Genomic DNA, 18,641 nt, shown 5'->3' on the forward strand with positions numbered 1-18,641 from the left:
TATCAAGAGCAATAATCGACTATCATGATCATATTATTGCAGCCCTACCCAGTAATTAGTTTCTGTTTTTTAATTTGATCATTTATATACTTTATGTGGGCTATTTACATCATGCAGTTAACACATTTATACCACCTTTTACAATCTTTTAAACAATCATACAGTCAAACATACTGTCGAAAGTTTGGAAATGTTAGTTTTGTAATGGTTTTGAAAGAACTCCAAAAGGATGCATTTATTTAATCAAAAATACAGTAAAATGGTAATATTGTGATATATTATTACAATTTAAAAGATTTTTAATCAATTTAAAACTGTAATTTATTCCTGTGGTGAATTTTCAGCATCATTACTCCAGTGTCACATGATCCTTCAGAAATCAGTATAATATGATGATTCGCTGCTCAAGAAACATTTATTATTATTAATCATCGTATCAGAATGATTTCTGAAGGATCATGTGACACTGAAGACTGAAAATTCAGCTTTGATCACAGGAGTAAATTACACTTTAACATACAGTATATTTAAATAGAAAACAGTTCTTTTAATTTGTAATTATAATTTGCAATATTACTGTTTTTACTGCATTCGTGACCAAATAAATGCAGCCTTGGTGAGTATAAGAGACTTCTCTCAACAAAATTAAACATTTGTATTGTTTCCAAACTTTTGACAGGTACTGTAAGTTGCAGTTTCTGTTCTTCCTTTGCAGTGTAATGATGGCTTTGTCGATGTTGGTAAAATTGCATTGGTAGCATATAGTTCTCTGATTGATTAAAGTAATTGGTTAAATTCAAGTAAAAGAGAGCACAGATACATTTAAAGTACGAATTATAAAAATTGCCCCTGGATATCAGATTGGCCCGTAATAGAAAAGTGTATTTCTGACCCTGGCAGTGAGCATTAGAGTTTCAGTTCAGTAACATGTGAAGTCCCAGTTGGGTTAGGAGACAGTAGTGGGGCGGTTCACTGGGGATTGGAACGGAGTAATTATGTCCACTACATGAACACTTTAATTAAATGCTTATTATGCAGTCAAATTCTTGGCATCTGACTTTGTTAAACTGCTCTGCCAGTGCTGATCCGTTGACATGTCTTTGTTTGAAGGATTGCAAGTGCACACCCATGAAGAAAGCTGTTTATCTGCTAATGGCTTTGTTCAGAGAAGTCACCTCGCTGTACAGAAGTGCAAACATAAACATTCACCCTAAACCTGAGGTAAAAACACCAACAGTCTGTACCAGTTCTGCTTCTACATCTTGGAAAAACAGTTTATAGATGTTTCAAAAGTACAAGAGAATAATAATTAATAATAAAAAGCCATGATTAAAAGTCATATGGGGAATTATCATAATGTCATATGGGGAATTACTTACTTTATTTCCAGAATTCAAAACTCTAGTCCCAATTTGGACCCCAGTTCAAAAAGCATTTGCTACACATGAATACTTCGACACATGACCACTCTCTGTGGTTAGGCATGATCAGAAACTTGAGTCACGTTTTGACGCATGTATATCTGATATTCATGTTGCGTTTGTGTTCTGTAGCAATGTGCTGCCCTTGGAGGTTTCATCAGGGGCTCAGACGTCTTCGTCAATGATGAAATGCGAGCGTTTGCTGAAGCGCTGGTGAATAATCGACTGCATGCTCTGCGTGTTCAAGCGCAGACGTCAGGCAGAGAGTTTGTGCTGGTGGAGGTCACAGTTCATATGGCTGCAGTCCTGCTGTGTGGAAATCTGCCTTTACTGCAGCCACTGCAGAGACTGGCACTGTCCCCAAACAACATGACGGTACGAACCCTTCACGCCATGACATCATGGAGTCACATGGTGACAGGAATGTGAACGAGTTGTGATATTTCTGTCATGTTCTCCTCACAGGCTTCATTCATCCCAACTATGCCTGATGACATGTTGGTCGTTGCCCAGCAGGCCATGGGACAGCTTCATTGGTATTGTAAGTGGCAGATTCTATAGCACCAGCACAGAACACACATATTCACAGATTCCAGTGACATGCTAAACTCAAGACCTGTCAAAATTAATGTTAATGCCTGATGAGAAGTTAGCCTGTTGTACCTCATGTTAATGTAATCATAATTAAACAGAACTTCATTATCAGAACTTTCATAATAGAGGAGAATGTATTTGACATTGTTTGCCTGGATATCAGACAAATGTAATTGTTTGATATATCGATTTATTTTTCTTTTGTGTTGCCTAAAATAACACAATAAGAATAAGAATAGTAAATGTTTGTCCACTTTCACTGGAAAAACACCCCCACACCATAATCCCCCTTCCACCAAACTTTACACTTGGCACAATGCAGTCAAGCAAGTACCGTTCTTCTGGCAACTGCCAAACCCAGACTCGTCCATCGGAATGCCAGACAGAGAAACTTGAGTCCAGCTTTACACCACTGCATCCCACGCTTTACACGCTTTAATCCCACGCTTTACACCACTGCACCCCACGCTTTACACCACTGCATCCCACGCTTTACACCACTGCACCCCACGCTTTACACCACTGCACCCCACGCTTTACACCACTGCATCCCACGCTTTACACCACTGCATCCCACGCTTTACACCACTGCACCCCACGCTTTACACCACTGCACCCCACGCTTTACACCACTGCACCCCACGCTTTACACCACTGCATCCCACGCTTTACACCACTGCATCCCACGCTTTACACCACTGCACCCCACGCTTTACACCACTGCATCCCACACTTTACACCACTGCATCTCACGCTTTACACCACTGCACCCCACGCTTTACACCACTGCATCCCACGCTTTACACCACTGCATCCCACGCTTTACACCACTGCACCCCACGCTTTACACCACTGCATCGCACACTTTACACCACTGCATCCCACGCTTTACACCACTGCATCTCACGCTTTACACCACTGCATCCCACGCTTTACACCACTGCACCCTACACTTTACACCACTGCACCCCACGCTTTACACCACTGCATCGCACACTTTACACCACTGCTCCCCACGCTTTACACCACTGCATCCCACGCTTTACACCACTGCACCCCACGCTTTACACCACTGCATCCCACGCTTTACACCACTGCACCCCACGCTTTACACCACTGCATCCCACTCTTTACACCACTGCATCCCACTCTTTACACCACTGCATCCCACGCTTTACAACACTGCATCCCACGCTTTACACCACTGCACCCCACGCTTTACACCACTGCATCCCACGCTTTACACCACTGCATCCCACGCTTAACACCACTGCACCCCACACTTTACACCACTGCACTCCACGCTTTACACCACTGCACCCCACGCTTTACACCACTGCATCCCACACTTTACACCACTGCATCCCACGCTTTACACCACTGCACCCCACACTTTACACCACTGCATCCCACGCTTTACACCACTGCATCTCACGCTTTACACCACTGCATCCCACGCTTTACACCACTGCATCCCACGCTTTACACCACTGCACCCCACGCTTTACACCACTGCATCCCACGCTTTACACCACTGCATCCCACGCTTTACACCACTGCATCCCACACTTTACACCACTGCATCCCACGCTTTACACCACTGCATCTCACGCTTTACACCACTGCATCCCACGCTTTACACCACTGCATCCCACGCTTTACACCACTGCATCCCACACTTTACACCACTGCATCCCACACTTTACACCACTGCATCCCACGCTTTACACCACTGCATCCCACGCTTTACACCACTGCATCCCACACTTTACACCACTGCATCCCACGCTTTACACCACTGCACCCCACACTTTACACCACTGCCTCCCACACTATGTATAATTACTTGAGGCAGAACATAAAACTGTTTTTCCAAGCCATACCACTGCTGTAATGTGACATTGTTTGGAGTGAAATTGGATATTCAAAAAAGAGGGGGAAATATATGGCAGGATTTTATCAAACATTTTTACTGAAGAATCATTTACAAGACTAGAAACATGTATTTATAAAGTAAAAGGGAAAACCTTGTTGATTTGCACATTTTAACTGTTAAGAGTGCATAGACAAACATGTGATTTATTGCAGGATTTCTAATCAGGTGGCAAATTAAATCTCCAAAAATGTCTTTGAGCCAATAGAATTGATTTAAGCTCTAAAGGTTGGGAAATTTTGACAGGTTTTGACATTGACAAGGCATTCTGATTTGATTTTGATCCTAATCTCTGTTTTTCTTTTTATCTTGACAGTCTGTCCTAATGGTCATCCTTGCACTGTTGGTGAGGTAGGGTCATGTCTTAATTCCTATGATTTGGCATTAACTATATATTAAGTTAAAGAACACAGAATTACATTTAGTCATCAAATCATTTATTTATTTATTTATCCTAAAATTAAAAATATATGTATTTTCCTCCTGCATCTGTCCAGTGTGGTCAACCCATGGAGGTTGGTCGCTGTCCAGACTGTAATGCAGAGATAGGTGGCAACAACCACATCCCTGTTCAGGGCTTCCATACCATGCTGATACAGTACGTTTTTGTTTTTTCCTTGCAGCGAATGCTTGTTGTTCCTCTTTTATTCTGGCTAGTTTTGCTAAATATAATTTATTACCTGTATAATTCACAGACAGCCAATGTTCTACCAAGTTTTAACTAAATGTGTTTCTCATGATCTTAAAAACCTTTCATCCAAAGGTTTATACTTAAGTGCTTATAAATAGTTGTGTAGACAAATATAATTGTGCCCTAGTATGAATTTCTGGTAACACTATACAATAAAGTTCAGTTTGTTAACATGCATCATGAACTAACAATGGACTACAACTTTTTTCTATCATTTCTTAATATAGGTCATTATTAATTTATTAATATACTGTTGTTCTTTGTTATTCTTGTCTGTTCATAATACATTTACTAATGCAAATGTATATAACTTGAAAGTTTTAGGCTTGGTTTCACAGACAGGGTTTAGATTAAGCCAGGATTAGGCCTTAGTTCAATTAGGACATTTAAGTAGCTTTAATAAGCTTGCTTTTTAAAAAAAACATGTGAATCTTGAGACAAAACAATGGCACTGACATATTTTAAGATGTATCAATGCGAGTTGCTTTCAGTTAAAACAGCTCAAACAAGCATTTTAGTCCGGGACTAGCGGGTGTTAGGTGATTGTTTAAGCCGTTTTTCATTAAATGTGAGGCTCTTGTTCCTCTTTGCAGAGGGGACCGCACTAAGTCGGGACACATTCTGGGCGACGCACACCGCCGTGATCACCCTGACATGCAGGACACTAAGAACATGTCTCCGGCCCCCTTCGCTCTTCTCAGACTGCTCACACACATGTCCCTGCTGCTGGGAGCTCAAAACAACCCTCAGGTGTTACACTCCTTCTGCCTGCCATGGTTTTCATTGTATTTTTACATATTTATGGAAGTATGCTTATTTTGGTTTTGAGTATTGATACATGCAGGGCTGCTAACTCTCACATGAGACTCTTTTCTCATGCACTCACCCCACATCCATTTTCTCACGCAAAGAGGACACTGACACCGACAGAAAAGAAGGGTTACTATGATATGAAACGACATCTCAGTTATTATGAAATTCAAGCAATAAATAGTGTTTTGGCGCTCTTAAACATGACACATCGTTGTAGCGCCTCAGTTGAACTGAACATCTCTCCCTCTTTACTACTAGTTAATAGAAAATAAACACGAATGAACATTAGAAGGTGAAAGATACAGTGAATGTTGAAAGATACAGTACAACTTACCGAAATGTGACATGTAATTGATCAGTCAGTGTTTCAAACGTGGAAAGCTGGAGAACAATCAGTCTATAACACGTACAGTTACCTTTACCTCAGGAAAGCCATTTAATAACTATAGCATATTACTTAGCTAGACACATTTACTATAGAGAGAGTGTTTTGATAAATATTTGCACTATATTACATGTTTACTATATTTTTACTCATATCATTAAAATAATATAACGTTATTATTATAAAAAACGCATTTTATTAATTTGAGTTGTTCATTTAAACCTATAATAATAATACCAGCTGACGTGGCTCCCATTTGTTTACAGCATTAGTTGAGAGATTTTCTCCTTGAGAAAAATTAATTTGTACCTGATATTTATCCAAATTAATCAATATTGAATAAAGACCGCAAGCTTATGAATTGAAACCGTGAAATTTGTGTCAAGCACTAATAAAAACAGTAGCTACCAGTTATTGTACCAGTTAACATTGTAACATGTTGTCTCTAAACTTAATGAAATTGTTTCTTAATGAGAAGTTTAACAATGCAAGCAAGTTTTTTTTACAAAAGTTGGCATCGCTGTACATGTGAAGCATGCAGACGTTGAGTTATCAATCCAGATCAGATACACACATGCGTTTGAAGAACTGAGGAGTTGCTCATCCCACATTTCTGCATGTTTGTGTGTAGTGTGTCGTGCAGATCATCAAGCCTGCAGTGCTGGATCCTGGTCCGTTCCTGAGGGCCCATCTTCTGAAGGACATGGAGCAGCTGAGCAGAGCTCTGGGTAAAGGAGTGGATGACACGGTCAGTACCGTCCACTTGGCCATCCACAGTCTACTGGAGCCGCATCAGACCAGCCAGTGTAAGAGTCCACACTGCTCTCCTTACGTCCTCGCCATGCTGAGCTCTTCCTTCAGAAAGTCAAGAAATGTTACATTTTGTTGTTCTAAACAGGGCCTGTTCTTTATGATCAAAACCTTGCCACTAAAGATGCAAGAAATGCATGGGAAACTGCCATGAATACTGACGTCCTCACACATCAGCTGAAGGTGAACAACATGCCGTCTTTTACTAGTCACCGCACCCATGAATCATGCAGCTCACAGTTCTTAATTTCTTGGTTCATTTAGTTGTGTTTATCATGCTTGATTTTTCATTTTATTTCCGTCATTTTTGTCTTTTGTCTACAGCTAATTGACAAATGTATAGAGATTTTTAAGCTTTTTTCTTTGTTGAGTAGTTTGATGTGTGGGCGATTCAGAGCCGTTGATTAGTTGTTTCATTAATGACCTCATTAGTCGAGTACTTCTAATAACCGCTAGATTAGCTGATTATTAGTTGAAGCTCTGCTCTCCATTGTTTGATTTTCCTCTCAGGTTTTGGAGCATCAGCTAAAGGAAGTGAACGCATTCGTCAGGGAAGATGAGCGAGTGTCTTCCAATCCGGTGATGAAGTTGACATTTGGGGAACCTGGGCTTTTCCTGCGCTCTCTGCCAAAGAAATCCCTCATCCATAATTCATCCATCTGGAGCTGCCGGAGGAAGGTCTCGATGTTGAGTCTGACACACATTGTGGAGCAGAACAATGGCCGGGACACTTTGCCTGTGTTCTGGAGGTTCCTTCAACGGGTGAGATATCATCAAGCAGAGTGTTTCTCTCTCTGTTGAACAGCCAGAGACCACAGCTACTTCCTAGACGGTTCGGCGTGCATGTGAAAGAGTGAAAAGTTTATCATTTGCACGTGTTTTTTGAAGCCATTGAAGCGATTTTAAACATTCAAGCACAAGAAGAGGCGAAAGAGAACTCAATTAGCACTGTTATCTGAGTGTACAGTCGTACAGTACACACCCGAAGCGCACACACACACACGCAAAAATTCCTCTTACACGTCTCCTTGTGCTTGAAATGTTAAAATGCCCGTCTCGGCAAGTATTCTCATAAAAACAGTCGGTTATGTCTTAAGTGAATGTAAACAGTTGAGAAAGAAATCGGTTGTGTATCATTATATTTGGATCTTATGTTTTGTTCTTATGTTATTACTGACTGTTCACAGAATCTGCCCTCCGTAAGGTTTTTAATGATATTTTATTATCAGTTGATTCTGGAAAGGTAGTTATCCTTATTTTACTCTCTCACGGCGGCCTTTGAGTCTGCTATTTTATTATGGTATTTTATTGCGCCGTTTGGAAGATGTTGGCATTATGGGTACCGGCCTTAGTCTGGTTTAAATCATACTTTGTAGGATAGATAATTTTTGGTTTGCATTGGAAATGTTCATTCTACATCAGCTAATTTACATAGTAGTGTGCCACAGGGGTCCATACTTGGACCTATTTTATTTTATTTGTACATGTGCCCTTTGAGCATGTGCCCTTTGTTACTTTGAGCAATCGTAACATCATGTATCATTTATATGCAGACGACACTCTATATAATCCGATAGATCTGAAAGGCGCTCAATCTTTTTATGCACTTGGACAGTGTTTAGGTGAGATTAAAGCATGGTTGGCAAGCAATATCTTAATACCAATTAGAGTATGTGTGTGAGTGTGTTGTCTTTGGACCCTCTTCTGCCTCTAAGGAAATGATAAGTAGGTTGGACTCTATGTCGATATGTTTTTCAGATCATCTCAAGAATTTGGGCGTTATCATGGATTCGGCTTTGGTTTTAGATAAACAGGTCACTAGTGTTGTTAAGGCTGGTTTTATCAACTCAAAACTATTTCTAAGCTGAAACCAATTCTCTCCTGGAGAAGAATTAAGGACCTGGAGACCGTTATTGATGCATTCGTATCATCATCCCGCATTGATTACTAATTAGGTATCTCACAGGGTCAATTTTCTCGTCTACAATTAGTGCAAAATGCCAGACTTTTTTACAATTCAGAATTGAGTTTTATGGTTTTTAAAGCGTTGCATGGTATTGCCCCAAAATATATTGTTGACCTTTTGATACCTTATCAAAACACAAGAAATATGACATCTATCTAGTCAGATGATTCTTTGTTCCTAAAACTAGATTAAAGTCCAAAGCTTATGAACCCTCTTCCAATGCACATTAAATCTTACCCATCTGTGGATGCTTTTAAGTCTAGTTTAAAGTCGCATCTTTTTAGTACGGCTTTTAGAGCAGATTGACTGTATGTAAATGGCTTTGTTGTATTGTCTATGCTGGTAAGCACTTTGGTCAACCTCAGCTTTAAATGTGCTATAGAAATAAAAATTGTATTGTATGTTAACCAACTGCTTATCTTAGGAAGCAGAGCTTCGTCTGGTGAGGTTCCTGCCTGACATCTTGGCTCTCCAGAGGGATTTGGTGAAGAAGTTCCAGAACGTGACAGACCTGACCTACAGCACCATAGGAGAGTTCCTGCACAGCCAGAGAGCAGGTACTGCACATCATGCATTTAAGAGAGCATTTGCCATCGGGTCATTCATGAGTTATGATCAATTAATTGTTAATTATTTCAGGAAGCTTGCTGATGGTTGATTTACCCATTTCAGCACAAATGTGCCGAGTAATCATGCAAGAATATGCTATTTCTCTGTAAATGAAGATTACGTTCATTGCAAACACAGTGATAGTGCCATGTTTTCATTCGACAGCTTCCCTCTCTGCCTGGTATGAAAAGCGCATAAAAATATTTTTGTCAACATGGAACCAAATCAGGGTGTCTCTGGCTACCACAGGTAAGCCGACTACTACTTACACTGGCAAGAATAAAACTGAAACCTTCGAAAAGAACTGGATTTCTGCATTGACAACTCATAAAATGTGTTCTGATCTTCATCCAAGTCACAAGTGTAGACAAACACAATCTGACCCAAAAAGTTGTACTTTTTCTAAATTGAATTGAAGACCCTGAGAGATCGTGGATTAAGTAAGTGAACCTCTGAGTTATGAGTTATGACTTCTCCAATAACACGGCTACCACCGGACCTTCTTCGAGTCCTTTGCAACTTCAGATGTCGTTCTGCCAGTATCTGGCGCATGCCACAGCTGATGGGGTCGGTTCAGCCAAGTCCTGGGGGCTGCACTGAGGAGCATTTTTACACTCCAGTAGGTGGGACATTGTCTGTATTGCTCCACAGCTGCATGTGTCGTCTGTCTGATAGTTCCATGCTTTCATAAGTGCTTTGCACCTCCCTTGTTCCACTCGTAGTCTGTTGAGCGTCTTCCAAGTTAGCCATGGGAGGTTGTCCCCGCTGGCAGGACATTCAGTTGGGGTGATTCCTCTCTCCATCCAGTCCTGTGCTTGTGTGTTTAGCTGGTTCCATTCATCTTTCCAAATGTTCGACCTTGCCATTTCTTTTGTTGTCAGAAGTGCTGGAACTGTTAGCAAAAAACTGACTCTTGATTTCAGACGAGGTGGGGGTGCTGTGTGTCCGTGTAGGGGGTGTCTTGTGTCAAGCTCCTGTGCTCTCCGCTCGTCTTGGGCGGCAACGATTCGTCTGATGTAGGGGGGAGCAATGCCTGCTAGAGCATAGAGGCACGGGACTGGCGTTGACTTTATACATCCCGTGATAATGCGGCTGGTGTCGTTTAGTGCAGTGTCAATCAGTTTAGTGTGGTGGGAGCGGCTCCAGCTTGAGCACGCATATTCGGCTGTGGAGAAGCACAAGGCTAGGGCAGTTGCGCGGACAGTTGGTGGTTTGGCGCCCCATTTTGAGTTGACCAGTTTGCGCAGGATGTTATTGCGAGTGTTGATCTTGGCTTTGGTGTTCTGAAGGTGAGTTTTGAAAGAAAGTGTCCTGTCAAGTGTGACTCCCAGGTACATTGGGTGGGAGTGGTTGGAGAGTTTGTAGCCATCCCATGAGACGTTTAGTTCTTTTTTCGCATCTCGATTTTTAAGATGGAAACTGCAGAGTTGGGTTTTTAGTGGGTTGGGTTTCAGATAGTTGTTATTGTAGTAGGTTGTCAGTTCTTGGAGGGCACTTTCCAGGACAGGTTCAATCTTCTGGAAGTTCTCTTGTTGGGTGGTAATGCAGAGATCGTCAGCATAGATAAAGCGGCGACATTTTGGGTGGAGTGGTTGATCATTAGTGTAGATATTGAAGAGGAGGGGGGCCAATACGCTGCCTTGTGGTAGACCATTCTTTTGGGCTTTCCATTTGCTCTTCTTGTCATTTAGTTGGACAAAGAAGCGCCTATTGTTGAGGAGGCTTTTGATGGTTTGGCACAGGTCGAGGTCACCGGTCATGTCAAACAGTTTCTTAATCATGATGCGGTGTTGGACAGTATCGTAGGCCGCCGTGAGGTCTATAAAAGCTGCTCCAGTGATGAGTTTGCACTCAAAACCATCCTCAATGTGTTGAGTGAGGTTTAATAGCTGTCCAGTACAGGAGCGACCAGGGCGGAAACCAGCTTGATCTTTCGTAAGCTTGGGATCTATAAGTGGTATAAGGCGTTGGAGTAATAGCCTCTCATAAAGCTTGTAGGTGGTGCAGAGGAGGGAGATTGGTCTGTAGCTCTTTGGGGATGATGGGTCCTTTCCAGGTTTTGGAATTGCAACAATCTTGACCTTTCTCCATACTGACGGGATGGTTTTCTGTGCCATGCAAGAATTCAGCATTTCTAGGAGCCAGATCTTTGCTTTGGGTCCCAGGTGTTGTATCATTTCTGACAATATATCATCAATATACCACCGGACCTACAAACAGTGTAGGGACAAATTAAAAAAACTAAAAAGTGACTACCGATCCAGTAGAGGCGGCAACTATTAACGATCAGTCCCACCCACTTTGAAGCGGTACTAACTGCAGTGGAAAAGCAACCGAGCTAAAGCGAACCGAACCGTGCCGTATCGAGTCGTACCACGCAGTGGAAAAGCGAAGCGAGCCGAACCGTTCCGCACCGAGCCGTACCATGCAGTGGAAAAGCGCCATTAGTCAGATTGTATTTGTCTATAATTGTGATTTCTGAATGAAGTCTGATCTGAATTTATCTTCAGATTGCCCGTTTTAGACCTCTGTACGTCATGTCATGGACACAGATGTGTTTGATTGTGTGTGTCAGGAGAGCTGAAGCTGCCGGCTGACTACACTCAGGAGGATCTGGGTCTGGACGCTGACCTGCAGGTTTTGCTGCCTCAGAGACACGGTCTGGGCCTGTGCTCCACTGCGCTCATCAGCTACCTCATCACGCTTCACAATGACCTGGTGTACGCTGTGGAGAAACACACCGGAGAGGAGTCTGGGTAAGAGCATTCTGGGATTTGCTAAAGTAGTCACTGCTCATGTGGGGTTACTGAAATAACCTAAGTGTTAATCTTCATGGCGCAACTCTTCCTAAAACGTTAGTGGATATGGGAGATATTTAAAATCGTGGAATAATAACTATTACTTTTCTGAACGATCACACTTACGATTTCCACCTGGCAGATCAATGATGCAGGATGAGGGAAAAACACCCTCAGACTTGCTTTAAAGGAGGGTTCTGAGCCATATCTAGAGTCTAGGCCAGTGTTATTCAAACGGCGAGCCGCGGTCCGGGACATAATTGCGCCATTTTACCATTTCTACGGATTAAAGTGAGCAGAACTAAGCGGTTCACCACAAGCACTCAGGGTTGTTTATGGTAATGATCTTTCGAAGCTATATCTATAATGTTTTTGTCTAGAGCCAAAAGTGCTTCATTCAAGCCCTTTCCGCTCTATACGTTGCTTTCTCCCGATAAAGACATTAAAGCGCTACATTAAAGGATAATTCCGGTATTTAACACCTTGAGTCTATATTGTAGTTTGTTTTGGATGAACAAGAGTGGTGGACAACATTTTTTTGACAATGGTTCCTCTCTCGAGTTTTTGACTATAATAGAATTGGCCATGGACCCATTTAACATTGGAGTCAATGGGCATGTCCAACTGAAGAGGTAAACCTGCACCCCAGTATGTTTCTCAGTCCCATGGCCTTGTGTGTGCCATAAAGGTGTCTAAATGTAAAATACATGCATAAAAAAAATAGGAAAGTAGGAGATATAAAGACCGGAGCTCTTGGAACTTAAATTGAATACCCCTGTTCTAGACAATATTAGTGGTGGGCACTTTTGACATTAACAACCACCCAAAACATCATAGCAACCACCCAGAACATCATAGCAACCACATAGCAATCACCCAGAACATCCTAGCGACCACCCAACGGGACACCCACATAAAAGCTGGATCTTTGCCCTGTCAGAGCTAGCAGTTAAAGTTTCCCAGTTTCTCCAGCTCATCCTCTGCCCTGTTTCCTCCAGTTACACGGTGAGCCCAGCGGACCTGACGGATCTGCACGTGATCCGCTACGAGTACGAGCGGGACCTGCTGCCGCTGGTGCTGTCCCACTGCCAGTACAGCATGGAGCGCGGGCAGGAGACCCTGCTGGAGTACGACCTGCCCCAGATCCAGCAGCAGATCCTGACCCGCTTCCTGCAGGGCAAACCACACATCACCATTACTGTACGTCACTGTACCACTGACACACATCACCATTACTGTACATCACTGCACCACTGACACACATCATCATTACTGTACATCACTGCACCACTGACACACATCATCATTACTGTACATCACTGCACCACTGACACACATCACCATTACTGTACATCACTGCACCACTGACACACATCACCATTACTGTACGTCACTGCACCACTGACACACATCACCATTACTGTACGTCACTGCACCACTGACACTCATCACCATTACTGTACGTCACTGCACCACTGACACACATCACCATTACTGTACATCACTGCACCACTGACACACATCACCATTACTGTACATCACTGCACCACTGACACACATCACCATTACTGTACATCACTGCACCACTGACCCACATCACCATTACTGTACGTCACTGCACCACTGACACACATCACCATTACTGTACATCACTGCACCACTGACACACATCACCATTACTGTACGTCACTGCACCACTGACACACATCACCATTACTGTACATCACTGCACCACTGACACACATCATCATTACTGTACATCACTGCACCACTGACACTCATCACCATTACTGCACCACTGACACTCATCACCATTACTGTACATCACTGCACCACTGACACACATCACCATTACTGTACATCACTGCACCACTGACACTCATCACCATTACTGTACATTACTGCACCACTGACTCACATCACCATTACTGTACGTCACTGCACCACTGACACACATCACCATTACTGTACATCACTGCACCACTGACACTCATCACCATTACTTTACATCACTGCACCACTGACACTCATCACCATTACTGTACATCACTGCACCACTGACACTCATCACCATTACTGTACATCACTGCACCACTGACACACATCTCCATTACTGTACATCACTGCACCACTGACACACATCACCATTACTGTACATCACTGCACCACTGACACTCATCACCATTACTGTACATCACTGCACCACTGACACACATCACCATTACTGTACATCACTGCACCACTGACACTCATCACCATTACTGTACATCACTGCACCACTGACACTCATCACCATTACTGTACATCACTGCACCACTGACACACATCACCATTACTGTACATCACTGCACCACTGACACACATCATCATTACTGTACATCACTGCACCACTGACACACATCACCATTACTGTACATCACTGCACCACTGACACACATCATCATTACTGTACATCACTGCACCACTGACACACATCACCATTACTGTACATCACTGCACCACTGACACTCATCACCATTACTGTACATCACAGCACCACTGACACACATCACCATTACTGTACATCACTGCACCACTGACACATCACCATTACTGTACATCACTGCACCACTGACTCACATCACCATTACTGTACGTCACTGCACCACTGACACACATCACCATTACTGTACGTCACTGCACCACTGACTCACATCACCATTACTATACATCACTGCACCACTGACACTCATCACCATTACTTTACATCACTGCACCACTGACACTCATCACCATTACTGTACGTCACTGCACCACTGACACTCATCACCATTACTGTACATCACTGCACCACTGACACTCATCACCATTACTGTACGTCACTGCACCTCTGCCACTCTTCACCATTACTGTACATCACTGCACCACTGACACACATCACCATTACTGTACGTCACTGCACCACTGACACACATCACCATTACTGTACATCACTGCACCACTGACACTCATCACCATTACTGTACGTCACTGCACCACTGACACTCATCACCATTACTGTACATCACTGCACCACTGACTCACATCACCATTACTGTACATCACTGCACCACTGACACACATCACCATTACTGTACATCACTGCACCACTGACACACATCACCATTACTGTACATCACTGCACCACTGACCCACATCACCATTACTGTACATCACTGCACCACTGACACACATCACCATTACTGTACATCACTGCACCTCTGACACTCATCACCATTACTGTACATCACTGCACCACTGACACTCATCACCATTACTGTACATCACTGCACCACTGACACACATCACCATTACTGTACATCACTGCACCACTGACACACATCATCATTACTGTACATCACTGCACCACTGACACACATCACCATTACTGTACATCACTGCACCACTGACACACATCATCTTTACTGTACATCACTGCACCACTGACACATCACCATTACTGTACATCACTGCACCACTGACTCACATCACCATTACTGTACGTCACTGCACCACTGACACTCATCACCATTACTGTACATTACTGCACCACTGACACACATCACCATTACTGTACGTCACTGCACCACTGACTCACATCACCATTACTGTACATCACTGCACCACTGACACTCATCACCATTACTGTACATCACTGCACCACTGACACTCATCACCATTACTGTACGTCACTGCACCACTGACTCACATCACCATTACTGTACATCACTGCACCACTGACACTCATCACCATTACTGTACATCACTGCACCACTGACACTCATCACCATTACTGTACGTCACTGCACCACTGCCACTCTTCACCATTACTGTACATCACTGCACCACTGACACACATCACCATTACTGTACATCACTGCACCACTGACACTCATCACCATTACTGTACGTCACTGCACCACTGACACTCATCACCATTACTGTACATCACTGCACCACTGACACACATCATCATTACTGTACATCACTGCACCACTGACACACATCACCATTACTGTACATCACTGCACCACTGACACACATCACCATTACTGTACATCACTGCAACACTGCAACACTGACACACATCACCATTACTGTACATCACTGCAACACTGACACACATCACCATTACTGTACGTCACTGCACCACTGACACTCATATCTTGTGACTAATATCTGCTCAGAGCGATTTATAGGAGTTCTTCAGGCTTCTGCAGAGTAGATGTATTAGATAAGTTGTATTTACTGATTTATTTATTCTCGTTTTGTTTTTCAGGGGATTCCGACATTGGTGAACAGACAGGACAGAAATTACGAGATCATATTAAAAGATGTGAAGGGCAAAGTTCAACAAGTAAGTCACATTATACATGTGTATTCTGTATCTTAGTGAATGCTGGATTCTGATTGGTTGTAGGATGTTCTAACGTTTGCGATAGTGTGTATCTTAAAGCAATATCACCCGTCCACGTTTTCAGCAGTGCTGGGTTTGCTCCCAGAAGTATTTTTCCATTAATTTCTCCTATAGGGATTTTTAAGAAGGCTTCGTTGAAGCATAATCAGCCATGAACCAAGACAAGCCTATTTTGAGAGCATGTCTCTCAAAGACTGTCATTCACAGTGATTCATGGGAAGAGCTGCCATGTGACTTCAAATAAATAGTTTATTTCTCAGTATAGTAGTCCCTGTTTGAAGCAGTTAAACTTAAAGCTTCATATTTAGTAGAGAAACTGCTGCCAAACACTTAAGAAACACATTGCTTAAGCGTGTGTGAAATATCTGAATCACAGGAATCAATCTCTCTCCAATAACAGCATTAGTCTGTATATCAGTGGCTCTAGCTCTAAAAGTATGTTTTAGAATTAGTAACAGAGGCTTGGGATGAGATGCGTTAGAAAGTAGTCCTACTGTGTCTACATCAAAAAAATTTGACAGATTTCTTGAAATAAAACATCTGAACAATGTTTTTGGGTTGTAGTAACCGTAGTATAAGTGGAATAATTGACTTATTCCTTACTCCAATCATTCCTTGCTTATATTTTGTGTTGGTTATGTATCCAGCCGGTTGTTATCTCAGAATAAACCCTGACAGAGTGATCAGGATCAGGTCTTCATCACCCTGAAGAGGTATATTCTGAGATAACAACCGGCTGGATGTACATTATCCCGCTTATTACACGGCTACTTGCCACATAATAATTAGATATTTATCTGTGTTGAAATATTTTATTAGCTCTTTAAACGCATAGTTTCCGCAGTGAGAGCCGTTTCAGCAGCAAGATCAAACTAGACGGACATTTAAAGGGGTCATGACATGAGAAACCAAATTTGCCTTGATCTTTTGGTATATAAGAAGTCTTTGTACCATTAAAACGTCCTGCAAGTTTCATAGCTTAAGACGTCCTCCCCATTATAAACGAATCATTTATTTAATCAAGCTCTAAATACAGCTCGTTCTGGATCCATGGTAAGAAGTGACGTCACGGTACGAAGTGACGTACCAGCGTTTGCATATGACCGCCTCCAGCACAAGACAACTATGCTTTAAGCGTAAGACAACTACGCTCACTTCGTATCGTTGTCGCACTGCCGCGCGCCTCACAAGTGTTCAGTCGACGGACAGCGAGCCGAGTGGGTCTGTGTACAGTAAAATGACGATGCCACGCAGATGTGCTGTGGACAAACAACATCTTTGAATACGCTGCCGAAAGATCCAGTCATCAGGGGAAAATGGATGCACTTTTTTTTTTCGCGGACGTCCCAGTCACGGCAGTGTTAATTTAAGCGTTTGTTCTATACATTTTAAGGATGACTGTTTTGAGGAAAAATCCCATTATGATGCTGGCTTTGCCAAAAAACTGTTGCTCAAAGATAAGATAACGACGACGCAAACTTACTTTTTATCATGGCTAATATAAACACATTTGTATAAGAGAATCTTGAAAATATGTCGCCTTTCTAGTAGGATGTCTACATGTGATAGAAAATTAAAAATGTTGCCTTTATCAATGCTGCATCTTCAAACATGGCCTGTGCATGCATTTTTGACCGTGGTAACTTACACCCTATCATTCCATTGGAATTAGTTAAATAATGTTAAACTGTTAGCATAATTATGCAACAATAATCCGTTTTCAAGTGTCTCGGGATACAATTTTTTTATTAATTCAAAATTGTTTCACTTTCCATGTGGACACGGGCTGATCCAGTCTTCGTTGTTGTGGTGATGGTTCATTTTCCTCTGATTCCGGCTCAAACATATAAGGTTTTATCATTGCAAGAGCCATTGCTTCGCATGCATCACCCGCTATTAAACAGTTGCGCCGAATCCGCAAATGTTCTGGCTGGGGGCGTTAATAATTGATGCATAGGCATTATAGGCGTTAGCCAATCATAACAGTGAGCGTTAACACTGAACTCTTAAAGGGGAAATACCCCCAAAACAGACTGTTTGAATCAGAGGATGAGAAACAGGGTGGGAAAAGGTCATAAATCACTACATTTTTAAAGTTTTTTGTAAAAAAAAACTATAGTAATACTATAATTGCACCTAAGGGAACATAATAATAAAATTTAAAAAAACATGTCATGACCCCTTTA

General features: G+C 42.3%; 1 protein-coding gene across 1 annotated transcript in view; it reads left to right on the forward strand.

Moving 5' to 3' along the window:
* Positions 1–18,641, forward strand: part of LOC307003967 (E3 ubiquitin-protein ligase rnf213-alpha-like) — a 77,476-nt gene that overhangs the window by 49,026 nt on the left and 9,809 nt on the right. The window contains exons 53-66 of the mRNA XM_079622892.1: positions 1,111–1,221; positions 1,554–1,796; positions 1,887–1,962; positions 4,265–4,299; positions 4,446–4,546; positions 5,233–5,389; positions 6,469–6,643; positions 6,736–6,830; positions 7,158–7,409; positions 9,038–9,170; positions 9,388–9,471; positions 11,798–11,978; positions 13,019–13,220; positions 16,318–16,395. Of these exons, the coding sequence (XP_079479018.1) occupies positions 1,111–1,221; positions 1,554–1,796; positions 1,887–1,962; positions 4,265–4,299; positions 4,446–4,546; positions 5,233–5,389; positions 6,469–6,643; positions 6,736–6,830; positions 7,158–7,409; positions 9,038–9,170; positions 9,388–9,471; positions 11,798–11,978; positions 13,019–13,220; positions 16,318–16,395 (1,923 nt within the window). The remainder of the gene's footprint in view (positions 1–1,110; positions 1,222–1,553; positions 1,797–1,886; positions 1,963–4,264; positions 4,300–4,445; positions 4,547–5,232; positions 5,390–6,468; positions 6,644–6,735; positions 6,831–7,157; positions 7,410–9,037; positions 9,171–9,387; positions 9,472–11,797; positions 11,979–13,018; positions 13,221–16,317; positions 16,396–18,641) is intronic.

This window comes from Phoxinus phoxinus (assembly GCF_949152265.1).
Source record: "Phoxinus phoxinus genome assembly, chromosome: 1".
In the NCBI taxonomy this organism is placed as follows: Eukaryota; Metazoa; Chordata; class Actinopteri; order Cypriniformes; family Leuciscidae; genus Phoxinus; species Phoxinus phoxinus.